This window comes from Anolis carolinensis, chromosome 2, assembly GCF_035594765.1.
Source record: "Anolis carolinensis isolate JA03-04 chromosome 2, rAnoCar3.1.pri, whole genome shotgun sequence".
In the NCBI taxonomy this organism is placed as follows: domain Eukaryota; kingdom Metazoa; phylum Chordata; class Lepidosauria; order Squamata; family Dactyloidae; genus Anolis; species Anolis carolinensis.
Genome location: NC_085842.1, coordinates 165,402,462 through 165,423,776, shown reverse-complemented (window position 1 = coordinate 165,423,776; position 21,315 = coordinate 165,402,462). Strand labels below are relative to the sequence as shown.

General features: G+C 39.8%; 1 protein-coding gene across 1 annotated transcript; it reads left to right on the top strand.

Moving 5' to 3' along the window:
• Positions 1 to 1,023: 1,023 nt before the first annotated feature.
• On the top strand, positions 1,024 to 18,820 carry c2h17orf75 (chromosome 2 C17orf75 homolog). The gene is made up of 10 exons (XM_003223225.4): positions 1,024 to 1,248; positions 5,504 to 5,581; positions 7,158 to 7,283; positions 11,717 to 11,857; positions 12,436 to 12,493; positions 13,570 to 13,689; positions 13,897 to 13,961; positions 14,067 to 14,200; positions 15,619 to 15,722; positions 16,940 to 18,820. The coding sequence occupies exons 1-10, from the start codon at positions 1,106 to 1,108 to the stop codon at positions 17,192 to 17,194; spliced, it is 1,224 nt and encodes a 407-aa protein (XP_003223273.1). The 5' UTR covers positions 1,024 to 1,105; the 3' UTR covers positions 17,195 to 18,820.
• The last annotated feature ends 2,495 nt before the right edge of the window (positions 18,821 to 21,315 follow it).

Sequence of the window (21,315 nt, the reverse complement as noted above, 5' to 3'; positions counted from 1 at the left end):
ATGTATCACTAGCTCATGTACGTAGCTACTGCAAGGCTCCTCTGTTTCCTCTGTGGCTCCGCAACTGCTTCCAATTTTAATATATGTTGCCGAAGGCTTTCATGGCCGGAATCACTGGGTTGCTGAGTTTTCCGGGCTGTATGGCCATGTTCCAGAAGTATCCACTCCTGACGTTTTGCCCACATCTATGGCTGGCATCCTCAGAGGTTGTGAGGTATATTGGAAACTAGGCAAGGGAGGTTTATATATCTATGGAAGATCCAGGGTGGAAGAAAGAACCCTTGTCTGCTTGAGGCAAGTATGAATGTTGCAATTGGCCAGCTTGATTAGCATTGAAAAAACTTGCAGCTTCAAAGCCTGGTTGATTCCTGCCTGGGGGAATCCTTTTGTTGGGAGGTGTTAGCTGGCCCTAATTGTTTCATGTCTGGAATTCCCCTGTTTGAACAAAATCTGGCTACCAGTACAGTAGAGTCTCACTTATCCATGCTAAACAGGCCGGCAGAAGCTTGGATAAGCGAATATCTTGGATAATGAGGGATTAAGGAAAAGCCTATTAAAAATCAAATTAGGTTATGATTTTACAAATTAAACACCAAAACATCATGTTTTACAACAAAATTGACAGAAAAAGCAGTACAATACACAGTAATGTTATGTTGTAATTACTGTATTTATGAATTTAGCACCAAAATATCACAATATATTGAAAACATTGACCACAAAAATGGCTTGGATAATCCAGAAACTTGGACAAGGGAGGCTTAGATAAGTGAGACTCTACTGTATTTAAAAAACTCTAAAATCAGGACAATACATAAAGAACAACACTCAGAAAACGAGTCGGTGCTTGACATCAGCTCGATGCAATTGAATGATAGGAGCTGTAGTTTGACAAGGTCCTTCGCCCTCTCTGTCCCATCAAGCCACAGATCCCAGGATTCCATAGCAGTTAAAGTGGAGTCAAGCTGCATTCATTCTACAGCATTGATGCACCCCGGAACGATAGTAACGGGGCGGAGAGCTGGAGAGACCGAATACAACGCTGCACTGTACGGCAACGGGGGAAGAGGTTTTCCTTGCTCTCGGTCCATGAAACAAGGCAACGATGTTGCCTTCCCTCCAGCTGTCTGTCGACGGAGACGAGAGGGAACTGGAGAGCAGCGAGGAGGGGGGCGGCTTGCCGGAGGAACGGAAACCGGAGCGCAGCAGCAACAGCTACTACTGTTTGTACGGCTATCAAGGCTGCCGGTGAGGAGGAGGGCTGGCGGCGGCGACAGGGCGGGACCTGGGCCTTGTCTCTGGGAGCTCTCTCCGACGTAGCTTTTCCAGCTTGGTCCAGGGAAGACGGTGGCCCTTCTTGGCCAAACCCCCTTCGGTTTCACCAGGCACTGACCTGCGTTTGTAATGAGAACTTGCACGCCCAGGTTCTGGCGACTTTGAGAAAAAGAGAAAAGCAAGCAAGCTCTTTTAATGAGGCCAAATGAATGACCCTAAACGTATTTGGTTTAGCTCTGTTAGGCACTGAATAACCTAAAGGCACAGGATCGCATCAGTGGTTGGAAGCTAGAGTGCATCTACACAGCAGAACTAATGCAATTTCACACAGCTTTAACTATCATGCCTCAAAGCTATGGAATCATGGTTTTAAATGGTATTTAGGGTTTTTTTAAGCCAAAGAGTACTGATGCCCCACCAAACAATAACTTCTAGGATCCCATAGCATGGAACAATGGCAGATAAAGTGGCATTAAACTGCATTCGCTCTACAGTGTAGATCAGTGGTTCCCAACCTTTTTTTTGTCCAGGGCCCACTTGACCAGGGACTACTTTGACCAGGGACCACTTTCCAACATTAGTACCAAAATTGTTACAAATCATTTTGGTCAATTTAACATTCAGTTTGGTTATTTGGGGTGCTGATTCACAAAATTGCATTGGATAGATCACATCAGCTCTAGTTTCTGATGCAGAATGTATGCCATCCAGTAGTCGCCATCTGCTCGCCCACAGAAAACCATATTTAATAATCTAGAGCTGATTCTCCCCGCATGCCTCGCAGACCTTATTTTACATCTCGCGATTTACCAATGAGCTGCGGACCACAGGTTGGGAACCACTGGTATAGATGCACCTAGATGCTCACTAAACTGGGTCAGCTTTGGTTAGGAGTTGAAGAGAGACCACCAACAATACAAAGTTGTGAGTAGACTATACAGATGCACAGCTTCAACCAAGGATGGTGTTTAAACATCACAAAAGAACCCAAAGGCAAACCTTGATTGGTACCATTTTATTTGCCAGTACCCTTAGAATTATAGAATCATAGAATAGTAGAGTTGGAAGAGACCTCATGGGCCATCCAGTCCAACCCCCTGCAAGAAGCAGGAAATCACATTCAAAGCACCCCCGACAGATGGCCATCCAGCCTCTGCTTAAAAGCCAACGTGGCTTAATGTGGCCAAATTCAATTTTGCCCAGCACATTTCTATTTTCCTTGCATTCTGGTTGTCTATCCAGCATCTCAATATTCTTGCAATCTTTTATGACAGTAACCTATGAATTTTTGCATTTTAAAATAATTATGGGCAGAAGCGAATGGCCACCATTGTAATATTTTGGGGCACCAAAGCCTGTTAATACGAGGGTTATCCAGAAAATAGATTACGTTTTGGAATTAAAAATGAACAAAGTATAGGAGAAAACATTTACCATATGCAGTTGAAAGCCACACCCAAATACCACTTCTCAACGTAGTTGCCATTCAAATCTAGGTACGTATCATAGTGATGAATGAGCTTGGCAACTCCTTTCCTACAAAACTCTGCCGCTTGCTTCCTCAACCAGCCGGTCACCCCTTTCCTCAGCTGCGCATCATTGCCAAAACACTGCGTTGAGGACTTGGGCTCCTCAACCCGCTTGGGCTCCTTTATTCTCCCTTTGGCTTCTCCTTCCTCCCTATCTTAGGCTGTAAATTGTAATTTTTTGCTGTATAATATTCTTTTAGAGTTTATTGAAAAACCGTGAAACAGCGAATCCGCGAAAAGTGAACCGCCAAGTAGTGAGGGAATACTGTAATCCTTTATTAAAACCTGGGCTGCTTGGGAAAGGGATGGATTAGCCTTTGGGGTCTTTAAACCAAAGTTGGATGAACATCTTTCAGGGTGGATCTATCTTGTAGAATGAATGCAGTTTGAAACCACTTCAGCTGCCAACTTCTGTGTTTTGGGTTCCTGGAAGTTATAGTTTGGTGAGGCATCAGCACTATTTGGGAAAGAAAACTAAAGACCTTGTAAAACTACAACTCCCATGATTCCATAGCCTTATGGCAGTTAAAGGAGTGAAACTGCATTAGTTATGGGTTGCTGTGAGGTTTCCGGGCTGTATGACCATGTTCCAGGAGCATTCTCTCCTGATGTTTCACCCACATCTATGGCAGGCATCCTCAGAGGTTGTGAGGTGTTGGAAACAAGGCAAGTGGGGTTTATATATCTGTGGAAGGTCCAGGGTGGGAGAAAGAACTCTTGCCTCTTGGGGGCAGGTGTGAATGTTGCAATTGGCCACCTTGATTAGCATCAAATGTCCTTGCAGCTTCAAAACCTGGCTGCATTAGTTCTGCTGTATAGATGCACCCTTTGGCAAAGAAGGCTAAAGACCTTACAAAACTACAACTCCCAGGATTCCATAGCATTGAAGCATCTCAGCTAAAGTGGTATCAAGCTGCATTCTTTCTATAATGTGGATGCCTCCTCAGAAATGTTTTATCTGTGTATTGCTGTACAAAATGGTTAGATGTGAAAGGCCTTGGGGTATCCCAATGTGATGCCATAAAATCAGCTGATTGCAATTTAGCACCGCACCTTGTGGCACTCAGTTTTATTGTTCTCATGTGTGATTTGTAAAGTGATTATAGATGTTTTAAACAAGTAATTACACTTAATTATGCATCTGTGAAAAAAGAGTCCTGTGGCTCTGTAAAAACTAACATAGTAATGATAAGTAAGCTTTTTGGACTCTAATCAGCCATCCGTCTTTGCTTATCTACATATCTTAGCCCAATGTTTCTCAAACTACAGTAACTGACTTGGCAGACTAGTAATTTTGTTGCTAAATACTACTGACTTTGTGCCATATTATCATTATAGTAACATGCCTGTATATGTATTTATATAGATTTCTGGAAATGCATAGTGATGGCTTGTATTCCAGCACTGGGCTACCAACCACCACTTTGACAGCTATTGTCCTTTCTAACATTGAACTTGCCACAGCTTTATACGAACCTTCCAAGAAAGTCTTCAACAGTTTGTTCATTACACTATGCAATACAGTTTTTGTTCCTAGGTTATAAATGTCAATTCCTAATTGATTCTATCATAAAAAAACATGGAAAAGGTTTATTAAACAGCCAAAACTTTGTTTATGCAATACATCCTGTAGCGCATTTTGCTATAATTGTTCAATTAATATCTTGTAGATTCTCAACTGATTCAATATACATAGTTTGTGGCAGCCATTTTAGAGGGTTTTTTTAAATACTGGTAGCCAGATTTTGTTCATTTTAATTGTTTCATCCTTTCTGTTGAAATTGTCTACATGCTACCAGTATTTAAAAAACTCTAAAATCAGTACAGTAAATAAAGAACATCATTCAGAAAACAGGGGTATTCCAGACAAGAAACAAGCAGGGCCAGCTAACACCTCCCGACAAAGGATTATCTCAGGCAAGAAACAGCCAGGCTTTGTATCTGCAAGGCCATTAAATGCTAATCAAGCTGGCCATTTGCAACATTCACACTTGCCTCATAGAGACAAGAGTTATTTCTCCGGCCCTGGACTTTCGACAGATATATAAACCCCACTTGTCTAGCTTCCAACAGACCTCACAATTTCTGAGGATACCTGCCAAAGGTGTGGCCATAACATCAGGAGAGAATGCTTCAGGAACATGGCCATACAGTCTGGAAAACTCACAGCAACCCAGTGATTCCTCTCATGAACGCCTTCGACAACACATGATTTATTGCTTCAGAGATTTCTTGTTATGCTCATGTCACACACCTGCACAGTACATCTGACACATTAACTTGTGACACACAGTTTGTACAGCTCCGAACTATCCTCAATTTTTTAAATACTGCTAAGAAATATTTTAAATATATTGGCATTGGTGTCTTGCTGTTTTGTTTTCCATATTGTTCCTAACTAACTTCACCTCACCTCTGCTTTGCCCATTTCTGGATTAAGTGACTGTTTTGCATTTGTGGTCCAGGCTGCACTCTTATTTCCTAGATTAGTTATTGAATCCAAAATTATGCTTACACCTTTATTGAAGAATAGCTGTGTTAGTGTGCAGCCCTGTGCACACTTGATGATAATAAACCTCTTTACTTGTTCTTTTTGGATTTCCACCTCTCCTGGAAATATAGAAAAAAGAAAATAAAAACTAACTTGGTGTTAGTAGCTGCATGTCTTTCATGTGTTTGTATTGGTTTGCCTTTTCTAGTTTGTCTCAGGGAGGAGAAAATGATGATGGGAGTCCAAGCAGTACTTCAGCTGAATCTCCATCTTCTGATGACTTCAGGTAAAACAGGATGGCAAAGTGATTTATTCTTCTGAATTCTTTCCTATACATTCATACTGCTATTTATTGTATGTTGTATGCTTTCAAGTCATTTTTGACTTGTGCTGACTCTAAAGTGGCACATTCATGGCAATTTCAGGTTTATGTCTCTCTCAGGTTTATGTGTGTGTCTCTCAGTCTCTGTTTGATATGTTTATGGGCATTGAATGTTTGCCCTATGTGTGTTATAATGTGATCCGCCCTGAGTCCCCTTCGGGGTGAGAAGGGCGGAATATAAATACTGTAAATAAATAAATAATAAATAAATTTCAGGTTTATTCATAGTGAGTTTCCTTTGAGCCTGAGAGAGTATGATTTACCCAAGGTTGTTCAGTCACTCTCCATGGCTGAGTGGTGCTTTTGCTCCCCTAAGGCGTATCTACCTTAATGGAGTCTGACACCACTTTAGTTGCCATGGTTCAGTGCTATGGAATCCTAGGATTTATAGTTTGATGAGACACTAGTACTATTTATCAAAGAACGCTAAAGATCTCACAAAACTCCCTACTCCCATTATTCCATGGCATTGGAGTCATGGCAACTAAGTGGTGTCAAACTGCATTAATTCTGCAGAGTAGATGCATCCTCAGAATTCTGGTCCAACTCTTGAACTGTTACACCAGACCGGCTCTGAATGTAGTGGAATATTAAAAATAGGTACAGTAGAGTCTCACTTATCCAAGCTAAACAGGCCGGCAGAAGCTTGGATAAGCGAATATCTTGGATAATAAGGAGGGATTAAGGAAAAGCCTATTAAATTTATTTATTTATTTATTTACAGCATTTATATTCCGCCCTTCTCACCCCGAAGGGGACTCAGGGTGGATCACATTACACATATAGGCAAACATTCAATGCCTTTTAACATAGAACAAAGACAAGACAAACATAGGCTCCGAGCGGGCCTCGAACTCATGACCTCCTGGTCAGAGTGATTCATTGCAGCTGGTTTCAGCTGGCTTGCTCTCCTGCCTGCGCCCATCAAATTAGGTTATGATTTTACAAATTAAGCACCAAAACATCATGTTATACAACAAATTTGACGGAAAAAGTAGTTCAATACGCAGTAATGTTATGTTGTAATTACTGTATTTACGAATTTAGCACCAAAATATCACGAGATATTGAAAACATTGACCTCAAAAATAGCTTGGATAATCCAGAGGCTTGGATAAGTGAGGCTTGGATAAGTGAGACTCTACTGTACCTACCTAAAAACTGCATTTTTGTTTACGTTCCATAGTTCAAGTTTTTCTACAGTAGAGGGAGCTAATGGTAATAAAAATAAGAACCCTTAAGGATTGTTGAGGTTGCTATTTAGAGTTTTTAAATAAAAAAATTCTACACAATGTTTAAATTTTAGTTTAACAAGATGTGTTTGGAGGCCCATGCTCAGTTGAAATTGGCTGTCTTTTTCTGTGGAAGCCCTTGCATCTCATTTTAGTTGGCTGTGGTTAGGCACTCTGGAGTACTGAAGAAGTAGCTATGCCATCGCCATCATTAGTAATAGTGAGTTGTTTGTTTTTTATGGGTAAAGCCTGTCTTTGGTGGACACCAACTTACCCCCTGAAGAAGAGATGGAGTTGCGCAGTTATATTGCCAAACAGTTTGCAAAGGGGTCCTTTTTTGAAGGAATGGGCAACGTTACATCAGTGGAGTTGAGGTAAGAGTACACATACTGTTTCCATCTTCCAAAATGTAATGTTAAGATGTTAAGGTAGATGTTACTGCCACCAAAAAGAATTGTTTCTTCTCTTCCTTTCACCCCGACAAAGCACCCCCATGCAATTTCATCATGCTCACATCTAAAAATTTCAAAGCAACCGCAACCGTGAAACACATAATATAAAAGTGCTATAATCCATATAATCAGTATACTAAACCTGTTTTACCATCCTTGTGGGAGGCGTCTCTCATGTCCCCGCATGGAGCTGGAACTGATAGAGGGAGCTCATCCGCGCTCTCCCCGGGTGGGATTCGAACCTGGCAGCCTTCAGGTCAGCAACCCAACCTTCAAGTCACAAGGCTTTAACCCACTACGCCATCAGGGGCTCCTAACTGAGAATTGTCAGTTTGTTATTTGTTAAAAGATTGAGTTTCTTTTACTTGCTTTACTTTGTATATGCCACTAATGGCTCAAAAAACCTATCCTGGGTTTTGCATTGCTAGACATCAGCGGGGAGCAAAGAAGACATGAAGCTCTGTTTGTTTTTGGTAGAGGTGTCATGTTACCTTTAACATAATGGCAAAAGGAACTATCTTTAAAAAGAAAATGCACTAACATGTTATCAACGTAGCAAAGGTTCTTGTACCATAAATTATCACAAAAATATAGGTTTTATTTGGTTCAATAAAAGTAATTTGGTTCTGAAATTTTCCATTTGTCTGATGCCCTTGAAAAAAATTACTTCTCTAGATGGCAGTATAAAGTTCTCTGAAACCATTCTCTTTCAAAGAAAATATGAGATAAGGAATACCTCATCTTGCAGTGTTTCTGTTCTTATTTTCATGTCATTGTGTACTGCCAAAAATAGCAGTTGATGGAGTAATTAAAATACACCAACTGTTGACTCTCCTTTTTTTCACCAACAGAAGTGTCTGTATGGCAAAAAATTAAAATAGAAAGAGATAGCATGTGCTTTAATGATTAATACCAAGTTAGAAGATATGATTTCTCTAAGGTCATAATAAATGTTCTTACATTAGGAATCAGCCCCACTGTGCTTCAGCAGAGCAATGAATTTGAGGCAGAAAAGTCAGTGCTTCTGGTAGGTCAAAGATTTGCAGTATGTGCTTTAAAAAGGCCTGTTTTCAACCCTGATGCATGTGGATCACCAAAAATGATATAGGAACAAGAGCAGACCTTGCTGTGCCTCATCAAGTAGGCCTTTCCTTGTGGATCTGTTATCGCTACTTTTAGGAAAGAGAAAAACTACAAACCTAGGAAATCAATTAAAGGAAAGCCTTTAATTTGACTTCCTGCAGAAAGGAGAAAACGCTCCAAACTAGCTTTTTTTCTGTGTGCTTCTTTGTTCTAAACTGAGTGCTAGCTTCTGTTTCTGATTTGGCTCACATTCCACAAAAACATGCCTCTCTCCCTGTGTATGCTTTTTTGCTATTAAAACAAAAGGGACTCCAAGGGACATCTAGTCCAGCCCCTTCTTCTAGGCAGAAATGCAAGCTACAGAGCTATCACACCGGCAGATCTGCACATAGGCCATCTCCACTGACCATTTAATGCAGTCTCAAACCAGTACTGAAGAAAAACTGGTTTGGCTGTGCAGATTGTTCCAGAGGAAATCCTTGAAACGGTTTGAGGCCTGGATGGTGATTATACAAACTAAAGAGCACTCATGTTCATTAAAGGCACTTTTGTGCTCTTTTGTGGGAGGTTGTTGTCTGCCTGCCACAGTTTGAAGCTAACTTCGAACTGCATTAAATAATCGGTGTCGATGGGACCATAGAAAGGAATATTTGCAGCTTCTCATGGCCGTTGATCATGTTCCAAAGAGTATAAATGTTATGATTGTAGCCTAAGTGTTTGTATGGTTAAGAAATTAAAATGGCTTTTCAGCGAGGAAGAAAAGCATAATTTATTTTTAGAGTGGCAGCATTTTAAGAGGCAAGCTATCCTGTGATAGTGTGACAGCACAATCTTGTTTGACTACTTAGACGTATGTGACATGGAATTCAGTGGGATTTACTCTCAGGTCAATGGATATAGGATTTCAGTCTAAAGTTCCTTGCCATCTGCCACTTAAAAAAACTTTTGAAAATTGCCATCTGTCACTTTTAACATAAAAAATGCATTTCCTGATTAATTATGGATGCCTTCTTAGTAGATTAAAAGGATATTTAATCCATCTATTTAGCCAGTTAATCAGCTGGCCTACGCATCCCTTCAACAGGCAAATCAGACACAGTGTTTTTAGTGTAAATGACTGTCAGATTGAGCTACCTCCCCTTCTGGTCCATGATACTGGGGGGAAAGTGGTTATAGGTGAGTAAGAAGACAACATTACTTCTCCTCTTCCCCCATTTGCACTCCTTGAAAAGAGGACTGGGGTGGATAGGACTGTGCAAATGAACTAGAAGTGAGTTCTCTTCAGGCTTCTGTTTCCTACTGCCTTTAATCCTGTCAAGCTGTTTCACAAAACATGCCAAAGAGAAAGGATTATCAGTGGGGCAGGGAATCACTTCTTTCTGGATTTAGCCTAAGAAACTAATTCAGCCCTTCCTGATCTGATTCAGCCCTTGGATGTTTCAGAGTCCAGCTGCCACCATGGTGGGGACATTGGGAATTCTAGTCTAAGAGGCCTGCAGGTTGCCAGATGAGGGAAGGGTGATTCATTGTTGACTCTTGAGAAGCAATCGCTGAGATGTCACCTTTGATAGCAGCTTTATTAAAAAGGTCCAAGATATTTTATCTTCAAAATCTTTGTAGGTTACTCCAGAATGGTTGGTAAAGAGAAGAACAGTTTTTGCACTCTCCAGAAGCTAATCTTGGGCCAGAGAGGTGTGGAGATACAAGGTGCATCTATACTGTAGAAATAATTCATATCTTTCGGAATATGGAAATCTCCACAACCTTCTGGAGATTTTATGATCTTTGGAAAGGTATGACCTTGTTAGAAGTCATAACCTTTTGAAAAATTATGCCATAACCTCTTGGTAAAAAGCATGACCTATTAGAGTCAGAACCTTTTGGGAAAATGCCATTTATGCAAAGTAATTGGGTTTCTCAGCTGTTAAACTGATAAACCTAGATATCTGTTCGTTCTGTTGGGGACAAAAATATGCCAATGCACAAAACACACACACACACACACACATATATATATATATGGGAGCCCCGGTGGCAAAGTGCGTTAAAGCACTGAGCTGGAGACTGAAAGGTTCCAGGTTCAAGCCCCGGAAGTGGCGTGAGCGGCCACTGTTAGCTCCAGATCCTGCCAACCCAGCAGTTCGAAAACATGCCAATGTGAGTAGATCAATAGGTACCGCTCCAGCAGGAAGGTAACAGCGCTCCATGCAGTCATGCCGGCCACATGACCTTGAAGGTGTCTACGGACAATGCCGGCTCTTCGGCTTAGAAATGGAGATGAGCACCACACCCCAGAGTCAGACATGACTGGACTTAACGTCAGGGGAAAACCTTTACCTTTATATATTCAGCAGAGTTTCAGAGGTGTTCTTTTTAGTTGTCCAAAAAATCTACTCTCCCTTAAAATATATTTGCATTTAAATCATTCTCTCAAGAGACAAAAATAAGAGACTTCTTTAAAAGTAACATAGTTGGTTTACTCACAAACTTCATGTATTCAGCATACATGTATTTTTCACATCAATCCAGTTTCAGATAGGATTTGAAGTAGTTTTTCTATATAGATAACAGGCCATCTTTCTTAGAATCAACAGTCCATAATCCAAAGCATCTCTCAGTTCTGAGAGTAATAGAATCTCTGTCTAGTCTGAAAGTGCAATGGAGTCTGAGATCTAAAATGGAGTCTGAGCCCTGAACAAGCTCAGATCTGATCACATGGTCTGCAGCTCCTCCCACAACAAAGAATTAAGGAAAACTTCATACCAGTACACACCTAGGCAATACAGTAAAGCAATTGGAATTATATACATAACAAATAACTAGTGGAGGCTTGAAGGTTGCTATTTCCAGCAGTATCAACAGCACTTTAGCTGCCATGACTCAATGCTATGGAATCCTAGAAGTTGTAGTTTTACCAGATCTTTAACTTTCTCTTCCAAAGAGTGGTGGTACCTCACCAAACTACAGATCCCAGGATTCCATAGCATTGAGCCATGGAAGTTAAGCTAGTGTCAAACTGCATTAATTCTGCAGTGTAGCTGCACCCAAATCTTTGAGGCAGATTGAAAACATGAATGGAAATATAAAAATGCTTTAGTGACTAGAATAAAATGCCTTTGTAGAGTCTAGTCTTTTGCTTTTGATCAAATTGGAACAAATGTGCTCCGTTAATAATGTGATCCATAAAAAGAGACATTGTAAAAACATTAAAGATAAAATAGAGTTTATTTGGTACAACTATTGTGTAATTAATTTGGTATTTCTTGTGTCAGTATACCAGAAAGTCGAGTTGGTTGTTATTACTGTCTGCTCCAACCAGAAAAATCTACAGAAGCAGAAAGCCTGGAATCAAGTGACAGCGCCTTGGACTACGTGGTCTGTTTTTTGGGAGGCTCAGAGAAGGGGCTTGAGTTATATCCTTTTAATGTATTTGTGTGTGTGAGAGAGAGAGAAAGAGAGAAAAAAATGAAGGTTAAGACTGAAAAAATGTCACGGTTCTCAATTCAAAGCATTGCGCTTACATCACTGAATGAGCCCAACATGTTGATGGCTGAACAAATATTTATTTAGATTCCTGAGAGCTCATACAGATGAATAAATCTAAATACAAAGTAAGCGTTCAGCCCATTTCTTCCCAGGACTGGATTGGAAAGTCAAAAGACAGCAAGCTTGAATGAAATTAAGACCCAGCATATTATTTTCCCCCCAACTTTAATGTTTTCAAAGGTTGATTGCAGTTGTATCAGCAAGCACAAGTCCAAAAATGGTTTTTCAGTGTCTGTACTTTTACATGCCAGCTTAGCTAATAATACTTCTGATGACTCAATTCACAATTCCTTGAGTGAATACTGAATATAATTCCATGATTTTTCTAGGATGTTGCTAAAATATATAACATAAATGAAGGGCTCAAGAGCATACATTAAGGCATGAAATGGTGGATATTTAAGATCCCTGAACAGATGCATAGGTTATTTCCTTAAGAGCTTACGTTCAGACTTGAGCTTGACAGATATGTTCAAGACCTGAAGATTAACCTAGATTCAGAGGTAAATGTTGATTGCTATTTTGTAAATAACAAAGTTATGTAACCTTTTCCTATTTGTAAATGAAATTGATTTTTAAAATTAGTAATGCTTATAAAAAAAAACCCTGTGGTGATACATGCAGATTCAATTGCGTTTCCTTCTCATATTTCGTTTTCATTTCTCTCATGTACATGTGTGTACTCTTTCAAATCAGTACATGGCAAACCCATGAATTTCATAGGGTTTTTCTTAAATAGATGTAGTTTGGTTAATTCCTTTCTCTAAAATACAGCCTACTAGACTAATTCAGATTTTTACCCAACAACAAAAAGTAGTTGCAGAGGATAGGGAAGAGATGCTTATGTCTAATTCAGGCGCAGAGTCAGAGGTTGTGAAACATGATTGAGTCTCTTGTTTGAACAATTCCCCAAATTGTTCCCTATCTGCTAATAATTTATGCACTTTGAGGGGTATAGAATCAAGAGCCTTCTCCTATCTTTACTGACAAAAGAGGTAATTGAATAGTAGACAAAGTCCATTGGGGAAAGACCAAAGCAGTAGTGTGAGATTTGTAATTTACAGCTGCTAGTTTTACAATGAGGAGAACTACAATGCAGGGAAAACATGGCATTTAGTTACGCACATTATTTAGTAGCAGCCCAGGTGCATGGAAGAGCCAGCATTCCCTATGTTTCAGTGCCTTTCTTTCTGTTTTTGTTAATTTTTCATTTAATTTTTTAAAAAATGCTTCTGTCTCCTTGTTCTCAAAGAGCAAGGATCGACAAATGCAACCCCACATTTCTTTTAACCTTTAACTTAATCACTTCATCAATGTTGTTAAGTATTTGTAAGAAGGACCATTAAAACTGAATATACATTCTGGTTCACGTGGCACTTACAGCCCAGGGAAATGCAAATATTGATGTCAGAATCACTTGTGAGAAAACATTAGCAAACTTCATTGTAATTCTCTGGCCGATATTCCAACAACCACAAAAGGCTCTCTATGTACTTGGGTTGGGTTGCAGTATGAACCATTTTTGCTCCTCAGGGGAATTTCAAACTGTTTCTACTAAGTCCAATTCCTCCCACTACAGGAAAATAACTTGGAAACCTACATTAAACCTTTCCTCAGAACGTGGTTTGAGGATTCAGTCTGCCCAATTCAGAGAGTGGTACAGCTCTTCCAGGAGAAACTTGCACTTCTCTTACATGCTGTGAGTAGTGTACAAATTCAGATTACCTGGATCTGTTTTCACCCACAGGTATTTATTTTTGGCTCAGAGACTAAGAAAGGGGTTTCCATTTGTACATACTGTGGGACAAACTGTTGCTTGCGGGTTGGGAGGACTTGCTGCCTTAGAATTATCCCTTCAACCTGTGTCAATATATAAGCACTGACACTATCACGTTCCTATCTCAAGGCTCTGAGTTGCACCCCAGTTGAAGTCAAAGACTCTGATGGAAGGACAAAAAAGGATATTCACAAGTAAGGAAACCTATCCATAGAAATCTTTCCTACATTGTTATATGGCATCTGCCTTGTCAAATGAAATACTATCAAAAAAATCAAAACCATCACATTTTGTTGCAGGTTTCTTAGAGCAGCAAGCCTTCAGGATCTTGTCCGGGAAACCACAGTGACTTCATTATGCACAGCAATGACCGAGGGACACAAACCAGTGGAGATAGATTGCAGTGGACCACAGCTGCAGTTCCATAATGCAGGTGAGCTTCCAGGTGGAGATGGGTTTAAACACAGCAGTGCTACTCATTTTCACAGAGTTATTAATAATAAGAAATGATACACTTCACCTTTGATTATCACTCTCACAAATTGCAGCTTTTGAGGGGAATCTGCCCCGCCAGTCTGCCCCTAAGAAAGAGTTTAGTGGTAGGGAAATTGAATACTAGAAAGCTTGTAGTTATATACAAGTACTGTATTGGACATCAGTACTATCATTTTGATTGTTCAAAGTTGTTTTCTGAATTTGTACTTACCCAAAGCTTCAGACTCAAATATTTGAGAAAACAGGAGCTTCTACCCATCCACGTAAATATAAATTACTGAAAGATCACAATGTATTTTGTCTGGATATTGTGAGGGTTTGGTGGTATATTTCTACCTTAGTCAAATAAAAAGTGAAGATAAAGCCACAAGAAAATGCCAGAATGATAGTCACACAATTAAAGGGGTTAGGAAATGTGTAGAGATTACAAAAGTTTGCATATATTTCTCGGTGCTTTTAATTGGCCCAAGAAAGCTATTGCAGTTACACAGGTTTTGGCATTTTTCCAACTCAGTGCTCTACTATGAGGCCATGGTATAGAAAATCAAACTTCACAGCCTGCCCTCAGTCATTGGCAATGGCCTTCTGCATCTATTGGATCCTGGATGTGAGAGGAGTCTTGACAGCTTCTAAAAAGTCCAAAAGTTACTTTTCTTGCATGGTATTCTAGGCTACATGTAGTAAACGTAAAGGTTCCCCCTTGAAAGTAAGTCTAATCGTATCTGACTCTGGGGGTTGGTGCTCATCTCCATTTGTTTCTAAGCGTTGTCCATAGACACTTCCAAGGTCATGTGGCTGGCATGACTACTTGGATCGCTGGTAACATCCCGCCACAGTGGTACCTATTGATCTACTCACATATGCATGTTTTCAAACTGCTAGGTTGGCAGAAGCTGGGGCTAACAGTGGGAGCTCACTCTGCTCCTCAAATTCAAACCCCCAACTTTTCAGTCAGCAAGTTCAGCTACTCAGTGGTTTAACCTGCTGCACCACTGGGGGGCCACATGTACTGTTCTCTTAACATTTTCCCAGTTACAAATATGTATAAACAAATAGTTTTTGCTGTTTGTTTCTAAGTATTAATGAAAGGCTGATGACCTACCTGTAGAATCTTGAAGAAGTGTATCTTGAGATGAGAATGTGTCACCAACTCTTCTTTCCTTCATAAACTGGCAAAGGTAAATGACTCTGTTTGCCAACCACTGCAATTTCAGGAATCATGAACAGTTCTCTATATTTTTATTTTTTGCAACATTTTGGAATGTTTCTCAGAGTCTCATCATATTTATGTTGAGGAGATACTGCAGTGTATTGTGTTCATCCCAAAACACCTTTCCCTCCCAAACAATGTTTTAGGTAGGAACAAGTTCTGTGAAGACTGGATGCAGGCATTTCTGAATGGTCCTGAGGGGGGAAACCCATTTCTTTTCCAGCAGATACTGGAGAACTTTAAACTGAAGGTACATCACACTAATGTGTAATGAGGTTGGAAATGTGGGTGTCTTTTCACAGATTGTTTTTTCATTGAGGCAGTATTAAGTAATAGGTTTCTCTGTGGGCATGAGCTAGAGAGTAGGACCCTTCAGACCTCCAAATGTTGATGAACCTGTCGGAACAATGTTTTACCATTGGCTAGGCTTGCCAAAGCAGATAGAAATTAGGATTCAGCAATATCTGGAGGACCACAGTTTCTCTAGCCCTGGTTTAGGATAACATCTATCCCTGACTGAAGTCAGTGTCAAAATGGCTTTTGTTTTTTTACAGCTTTTTAATTGGATACGACCTTAGTGCATAGAAAAAAAAATTATCTTTGAACCAAGACAATTTCTGTCCCTATTTTACTCTTTGAGTTGTTAACAGTGCTGTGTTACAAAAGATGACCTTTATAAGCAACTAAATATCCATGGGACATATTTTTTTTCCTGTATACCAGACTATGAAACTTAATACAGGAGTGGTAGTAATTACTAGGTGTAAGCCTGTGCAACCTCAGAGGTTACAATCCTGCCCACGCATATCTGTGTGGACCATAATGGGCCCTGCATCTGAGTGGCTGGGCATTGGACTCGATTCAAACATTTTAAAGTGCTCCCTGATTCCAGTAGGAGAAATAAACAGCTGTTTTGTTGTCTTCCTCTGAAATCAATGCAAGTTTAAAGTGCCTAGTTTGGATTTGATGGTGCCCATTGTGTTCCAGGTGGCTGATTTTCATTTAAGGATGTGAAATCCTTCTTGGAGAACTTTTCATTGACTGCTCCCATAAAACTGCTCCTCGTGTTTTATGCAGTGAGTTCTTAAATCAGAGCGTGCATTGTGTCTGCCCATGCAGACACTGGCCTGGAAAATGACAGACAATCATGTCAATCAGGGAGAAGAGGGAGTCAGTTCTTGCCCCTTGCTTTCTTTCTTGAACAGCTGGTCTTATGAAGTTGCCAGTTTCCTTCCTTGGTTGTGTCAGCATATCCTCAGCCATTTTTATATAATTGACTTGAAAATCCATTAGCATTAAAACAGTAGAATGAACTCCTGTGTTCATCCGCTCCGAAAGCAGCTATATTCAATGGAACATACTTCCAGACAAGCATGCACAGGACTGCAGTAGGAAGAACTGAGTACGCAGAACTGCTTTCATGGGTGGTTTCTTGGTGTGAGTACTTATTTTCTGCTGTCTTTCTAGGCCATACAAGACATCAACAACCTGAAGCGGTTCATCAGACAGGCAGAAATGAGCCATTATGCTTTATTCAAGTGTTACTTGTTTCTGAAGAATTGTGGCAGTGGAGATGTCCTCTTGAAGATCGTGAAAGTGGAACACGCAGAAATGCCAGAAGCCAAAAACGTCATCAGTGTCCTTGAGGAATTCATGAGAGAACCAGCTTGTAGGTTAAATTCCTCTCCCGAACATCGGACTACTTACACATTGCAGAATTAATGTATATCCATATGCAATCTTAATATGTGCAAACAGATGTGCATTAAAAAAAACCTTAAAGTGCACAATGTGGAGAAATGCAGCTGATCCCCTCACAGTATTTAAATGTAGTCAAGAAAAAACCACTCTTGTTTTGCATATTGCAGTTTATGCACGGAGTACATTGTTTTGGTGGCCCAGGAATAAATGGCTGGCTTTGGTATCCATTCCCTTTTATTCCTTTTCTTGCATGCCTGGTTTGAAAGGCAACTTCTTGGCTTCATTAAACACAATGTCCCCATGATGTTTAATCTGTAAAAATGTGGGCATTGAGCATCCCTTAAAAAACTTCTTAGGAAACCAGAAAATAAAACTTTGGTTTGTCATCCTGGTTTGAAGGTTTAAATTTGTGTACCACAGTAAAACTGACTTAACAAAACATTTGCAGGTAGAAATGCAAGAGGAGGTGAAAACATTTGAATTTGCTGATTGTTTCTGCGTATCCTAAGCAATTTTTCGGATTGGGACATTATGCTTTTATCCAGCCATGCTGTTATTATTGTGTGCCTTCAAGCCATTTCTGTCCTATGGTGACTGTAAGGTTTTCTTGGCAGAGTTTGTTCAGAGGGGGTTGTCCTTACCTTCTTCTGAACTTGAGAGAGTGTAACTCACTCCCAGTCAACCAGTGAATTAGAATGGCAAATCGGGGATCTCCAGTGTCATGGTCCAATGCTCAGACTACTACATCTAGATTTTCTTTGTACTGTACAAGAGAACTTATCTTTGGCTGGATCTGACGTTAGACAGATATATCTAGAAAATGCTACTACTCAAGCTTTCTGTATTCTGTCTAATGAAAAAATGATGTTTGGGTACTTAAATCTGCTTTTGCATTATGCAGTGTGTTTTTAAGTCGCTTCTGACACGATAAAAAAACACCCTTTTGAATTTCTACATTCCTCTTTATGTTTGTGTAGGAACTGCCTCTACTAGATCATGGCATCAAATTAAATTGAAGCAGTGGGTAAATCCAGTACTGAAATGACATTTCCTTAAGATTAGCTGTTAATTATTTAATTATAGTTCTCGCTGTAAAACATTATTCTGCTTTGCAAGGTTTTTTTTTGGCATATTTCTACTGACCACCTCATTTTAAAAGCAGAGAAGAGTGGGAGAAGATCTGTGCACAAGTGTTAAGAAGAAAACATACACAATAGAAAAATATTTTGACATTTTTACAGCATTCTGCTTTGCAAGTACTGTGTTTGCTCCTAGAGCCCTTCAGGGGAAACCATAGTCTCTTCAACATTATCTTTAAGACAAGATTACTTCATTTGGTGGTTTAATGGTTAGCCAAAGGGGGTGTGTGTCACCTGTACTAAAGAAAAGCGAAATCTACCTTTCTTTGTAAACTTGACAGATACTTGGGGGGGGGGGGTACACTGTGACTAATATATCTAGTAAACATGATTAACATTAATGTATTTTTCTTGCACACATTCAGCCTGTGGACTTCAGAGTATCGTATAAATTGTTGTTACTAATTTGTATTCTATTTGAGGTTCTTGAGGAACCTCATGAACGAGTTTTCTTTAATTAGAAATCAGTGCTTAATTATGATATTAAAATGTATTTACCATCAACGAAGTTTTTTTGTTGTTGTTGTTTCTTCACCAAACAGTTGAATATAATATCTTTGCCATCATACACTTGACGTGGCCCATCAGATAAAAATTGATACTCCTGGTGAACAGTGTTAAGGTATTGTGTCACAAAGTGGGATTTGTGTGCAGAGGGATGTGTAAACCAACCTCAGTTGCAAATCAAACATAAGCCCTAGAAATAAACTCCTTACCTGTGATCAAAATTGGACCTGGTATCTCAGGAATGTGCGCATCTACCTTCTTCAAATCACGTTTCAAAGATACATTTGTATGGACAGAAAAATACTCAACTTCTTTGAAGAGGGGAAAGATGCATATATAAGTTACACAGGAATGCCAAGTGTGCCCAGTTTTATTTCCTGGCTTCAAGCGCTTATAAGCAGGAGCATGGAAATAGCTTAGTAATACAGGACTTTTCCTTTCCGTCCTTATACAGTCATTTAATCAAAGGTCACCAGTGCAGAATCAAAGTGGCCATAGGCAAGATAAGAGGCTTGTTTAAAATCAGTGGTTCTTGGGAGATGGCAGCAAGGACCAAATTCCTGCATTAGAAAATGGGGCATAAAATTCTCACCTCCATTGAAACCTATCTGTCTTTTGTGGTCCCCCACCTCATATAGTAGCTGTGGGAAAGCTGGAGTAGCTGAGAAATATCTGATGATGTCTCTGTAACCAGATCGTCAACCCCAGCGCCATCCTTTGGGACTTCTGAGGGACTCTCAAGAGGTTCCAAATCATACTGTTACCATCATGGGTCTAGCTATACGGACATAGCCAGATACCTTTTCATGCCTCGATTCTCCACCAGTTACTATATGGAGGTCAGGGAGGACAGTAAGAGACAGTTTGGATGCAATAGGGGTCCTTGCATAAGAGGGATAGTGAATTCTTCCTTCTGCAACAGCAAAACCTTCTGCAATGGAAAACATCACTCTGCAATGGAAAACATCAAAGATACTAGCCATTTCTTGACTCAAGCAATTTGTACAATTAGATCTCCAGGCATTTAGACTGTATAGCAACACCATAATTGCTCACCACTGGCTATGCTCACGCTCGTTTTTCTGAACAATACTTTCAAGATTGGAGCAGATGAAGATCCAAGTTTAGTTATGAATGTACACACATTTCTGCAAGTGCACCAAAAGACATCTAGCCGGCTCAGTTAGATGCTCAGAGGGGCATGATGGTATATGTTGAAGTGGAATAGTCTAGAGTCCAAATAGGGAGACATGCCCTTCAACTTTTGGGGTGCCGATGCTACCTACCCTGTTTCCCCTGAAATAAGACATCCCCAGAAAATAAGACCTAGTAGAGTTTTTGCTGAATTGCTAAATATAAGGCCTCCCCTGAAAGTAAGACCTAGCAAAGTTTTTGTTTGGAAGCATGCCGTTGAACAGAACACCAGAGCAGGCAGGATCGGTAAATGTACATACCATAGATTGTTATACATGGAAATAATGGTAATAACAAGAAATTTTTGATAGGATTCACAGTTTGTCTGGTTATGCTGGTTTGTGAAGACAACTACTGTACAGTATATAAAAAATGTTCAAATTTTTTGTTCAACAATAAATGTGAATTCTTCTTTATGGAAAAATAAGGCATCCCCTGAAAATAAGACCTAGCGCATCTTTGGGAGCAAAAATTAATATAAGACACTGTCTTATTTTCGGGGAAACACGGTATATATATTCAGAGGGAAGCTTCTATAAGCAAAATTTCCACTGAGGATGAGGGCAAACAGTTTTAATTTTTCTCCCTTCCTTAAATGGAGATTCTGAAAGTTTTGTGATATTTCCACTGTAGGTGCCAGTGAAGAGACAGGTTTTTTTTAATCCAACTGCTAACTTCCAAACTAAAAAAAAAAAGTATTCAAAGGACTCCTGGCTGCACACACAGACTCCTTTGATTCACATACTATTGATTCAGAAGCCTAGTTCAGACACGATTCTTGCTATATGAACAAACTGTGTGACAGTCTTAAATTTACATTCTTATGTTCTCACAGGAAATTAGACCAAGCATGGGAAACTAGTGGCCATCTAAATGCTGCTGTGTATCTCCCATCTTCCTCGACTGTCATCCATTCTGGTTCATCAACATCTGGCAAGCCACTGGTTTCCCCTATCTAGTTTAAGCAATGGCTGGTAAGAACAAATAAGGAGCAAATTTTGGAATCTGGATGAAAAAGTAATTAGGAAAAATAATACCAAAAAACCCAAATGCTCTGTTTTGTTTAAAATGAGCTAATTTTGTAAAAACAAAGGGAGGACAAACATGGTTTTACCCTGGCTTGGTCACATAAGTAGGAAAAATACTACTTTGTCTGACCAAGTCTATGCTTTCAATAACAAACAATGGTGTCGCATCCTTACTGCTTTTCAGCATGCTAGATTGTGTGCGGTGATTTTTAAGAGAAGACACAGGCACATGTTTTACTCTTTCTCACATGCCATTTCATTGGTTAAAGTCTGA

Excerpts from the sequence above, each read along its gene's own strand:
- c2h17orf75 (XM_003223225.4), top strand. The coding sequence starts at position 1,106 with ATGTTGCCTTCCCTCCAGCTGTCTGTCGACGGAGACGAGAGGGAACTG. Across the intron at positions 12,494-13,569 it reads AGATTAACCTAGATTCAGAG|GAAAATAACTTGGAAACCTA; the intron begins GTAAATGTTGAT and ends CTCCCACTACAG. Across the intron at positions 13,962-14,066 it reads ACAAAAAAGGATATTCACAA|GTTTCTTAGAGCAGCAAGCC; the intron begins GTAAGGAAACCT and ends ATTTTGTTGCAG.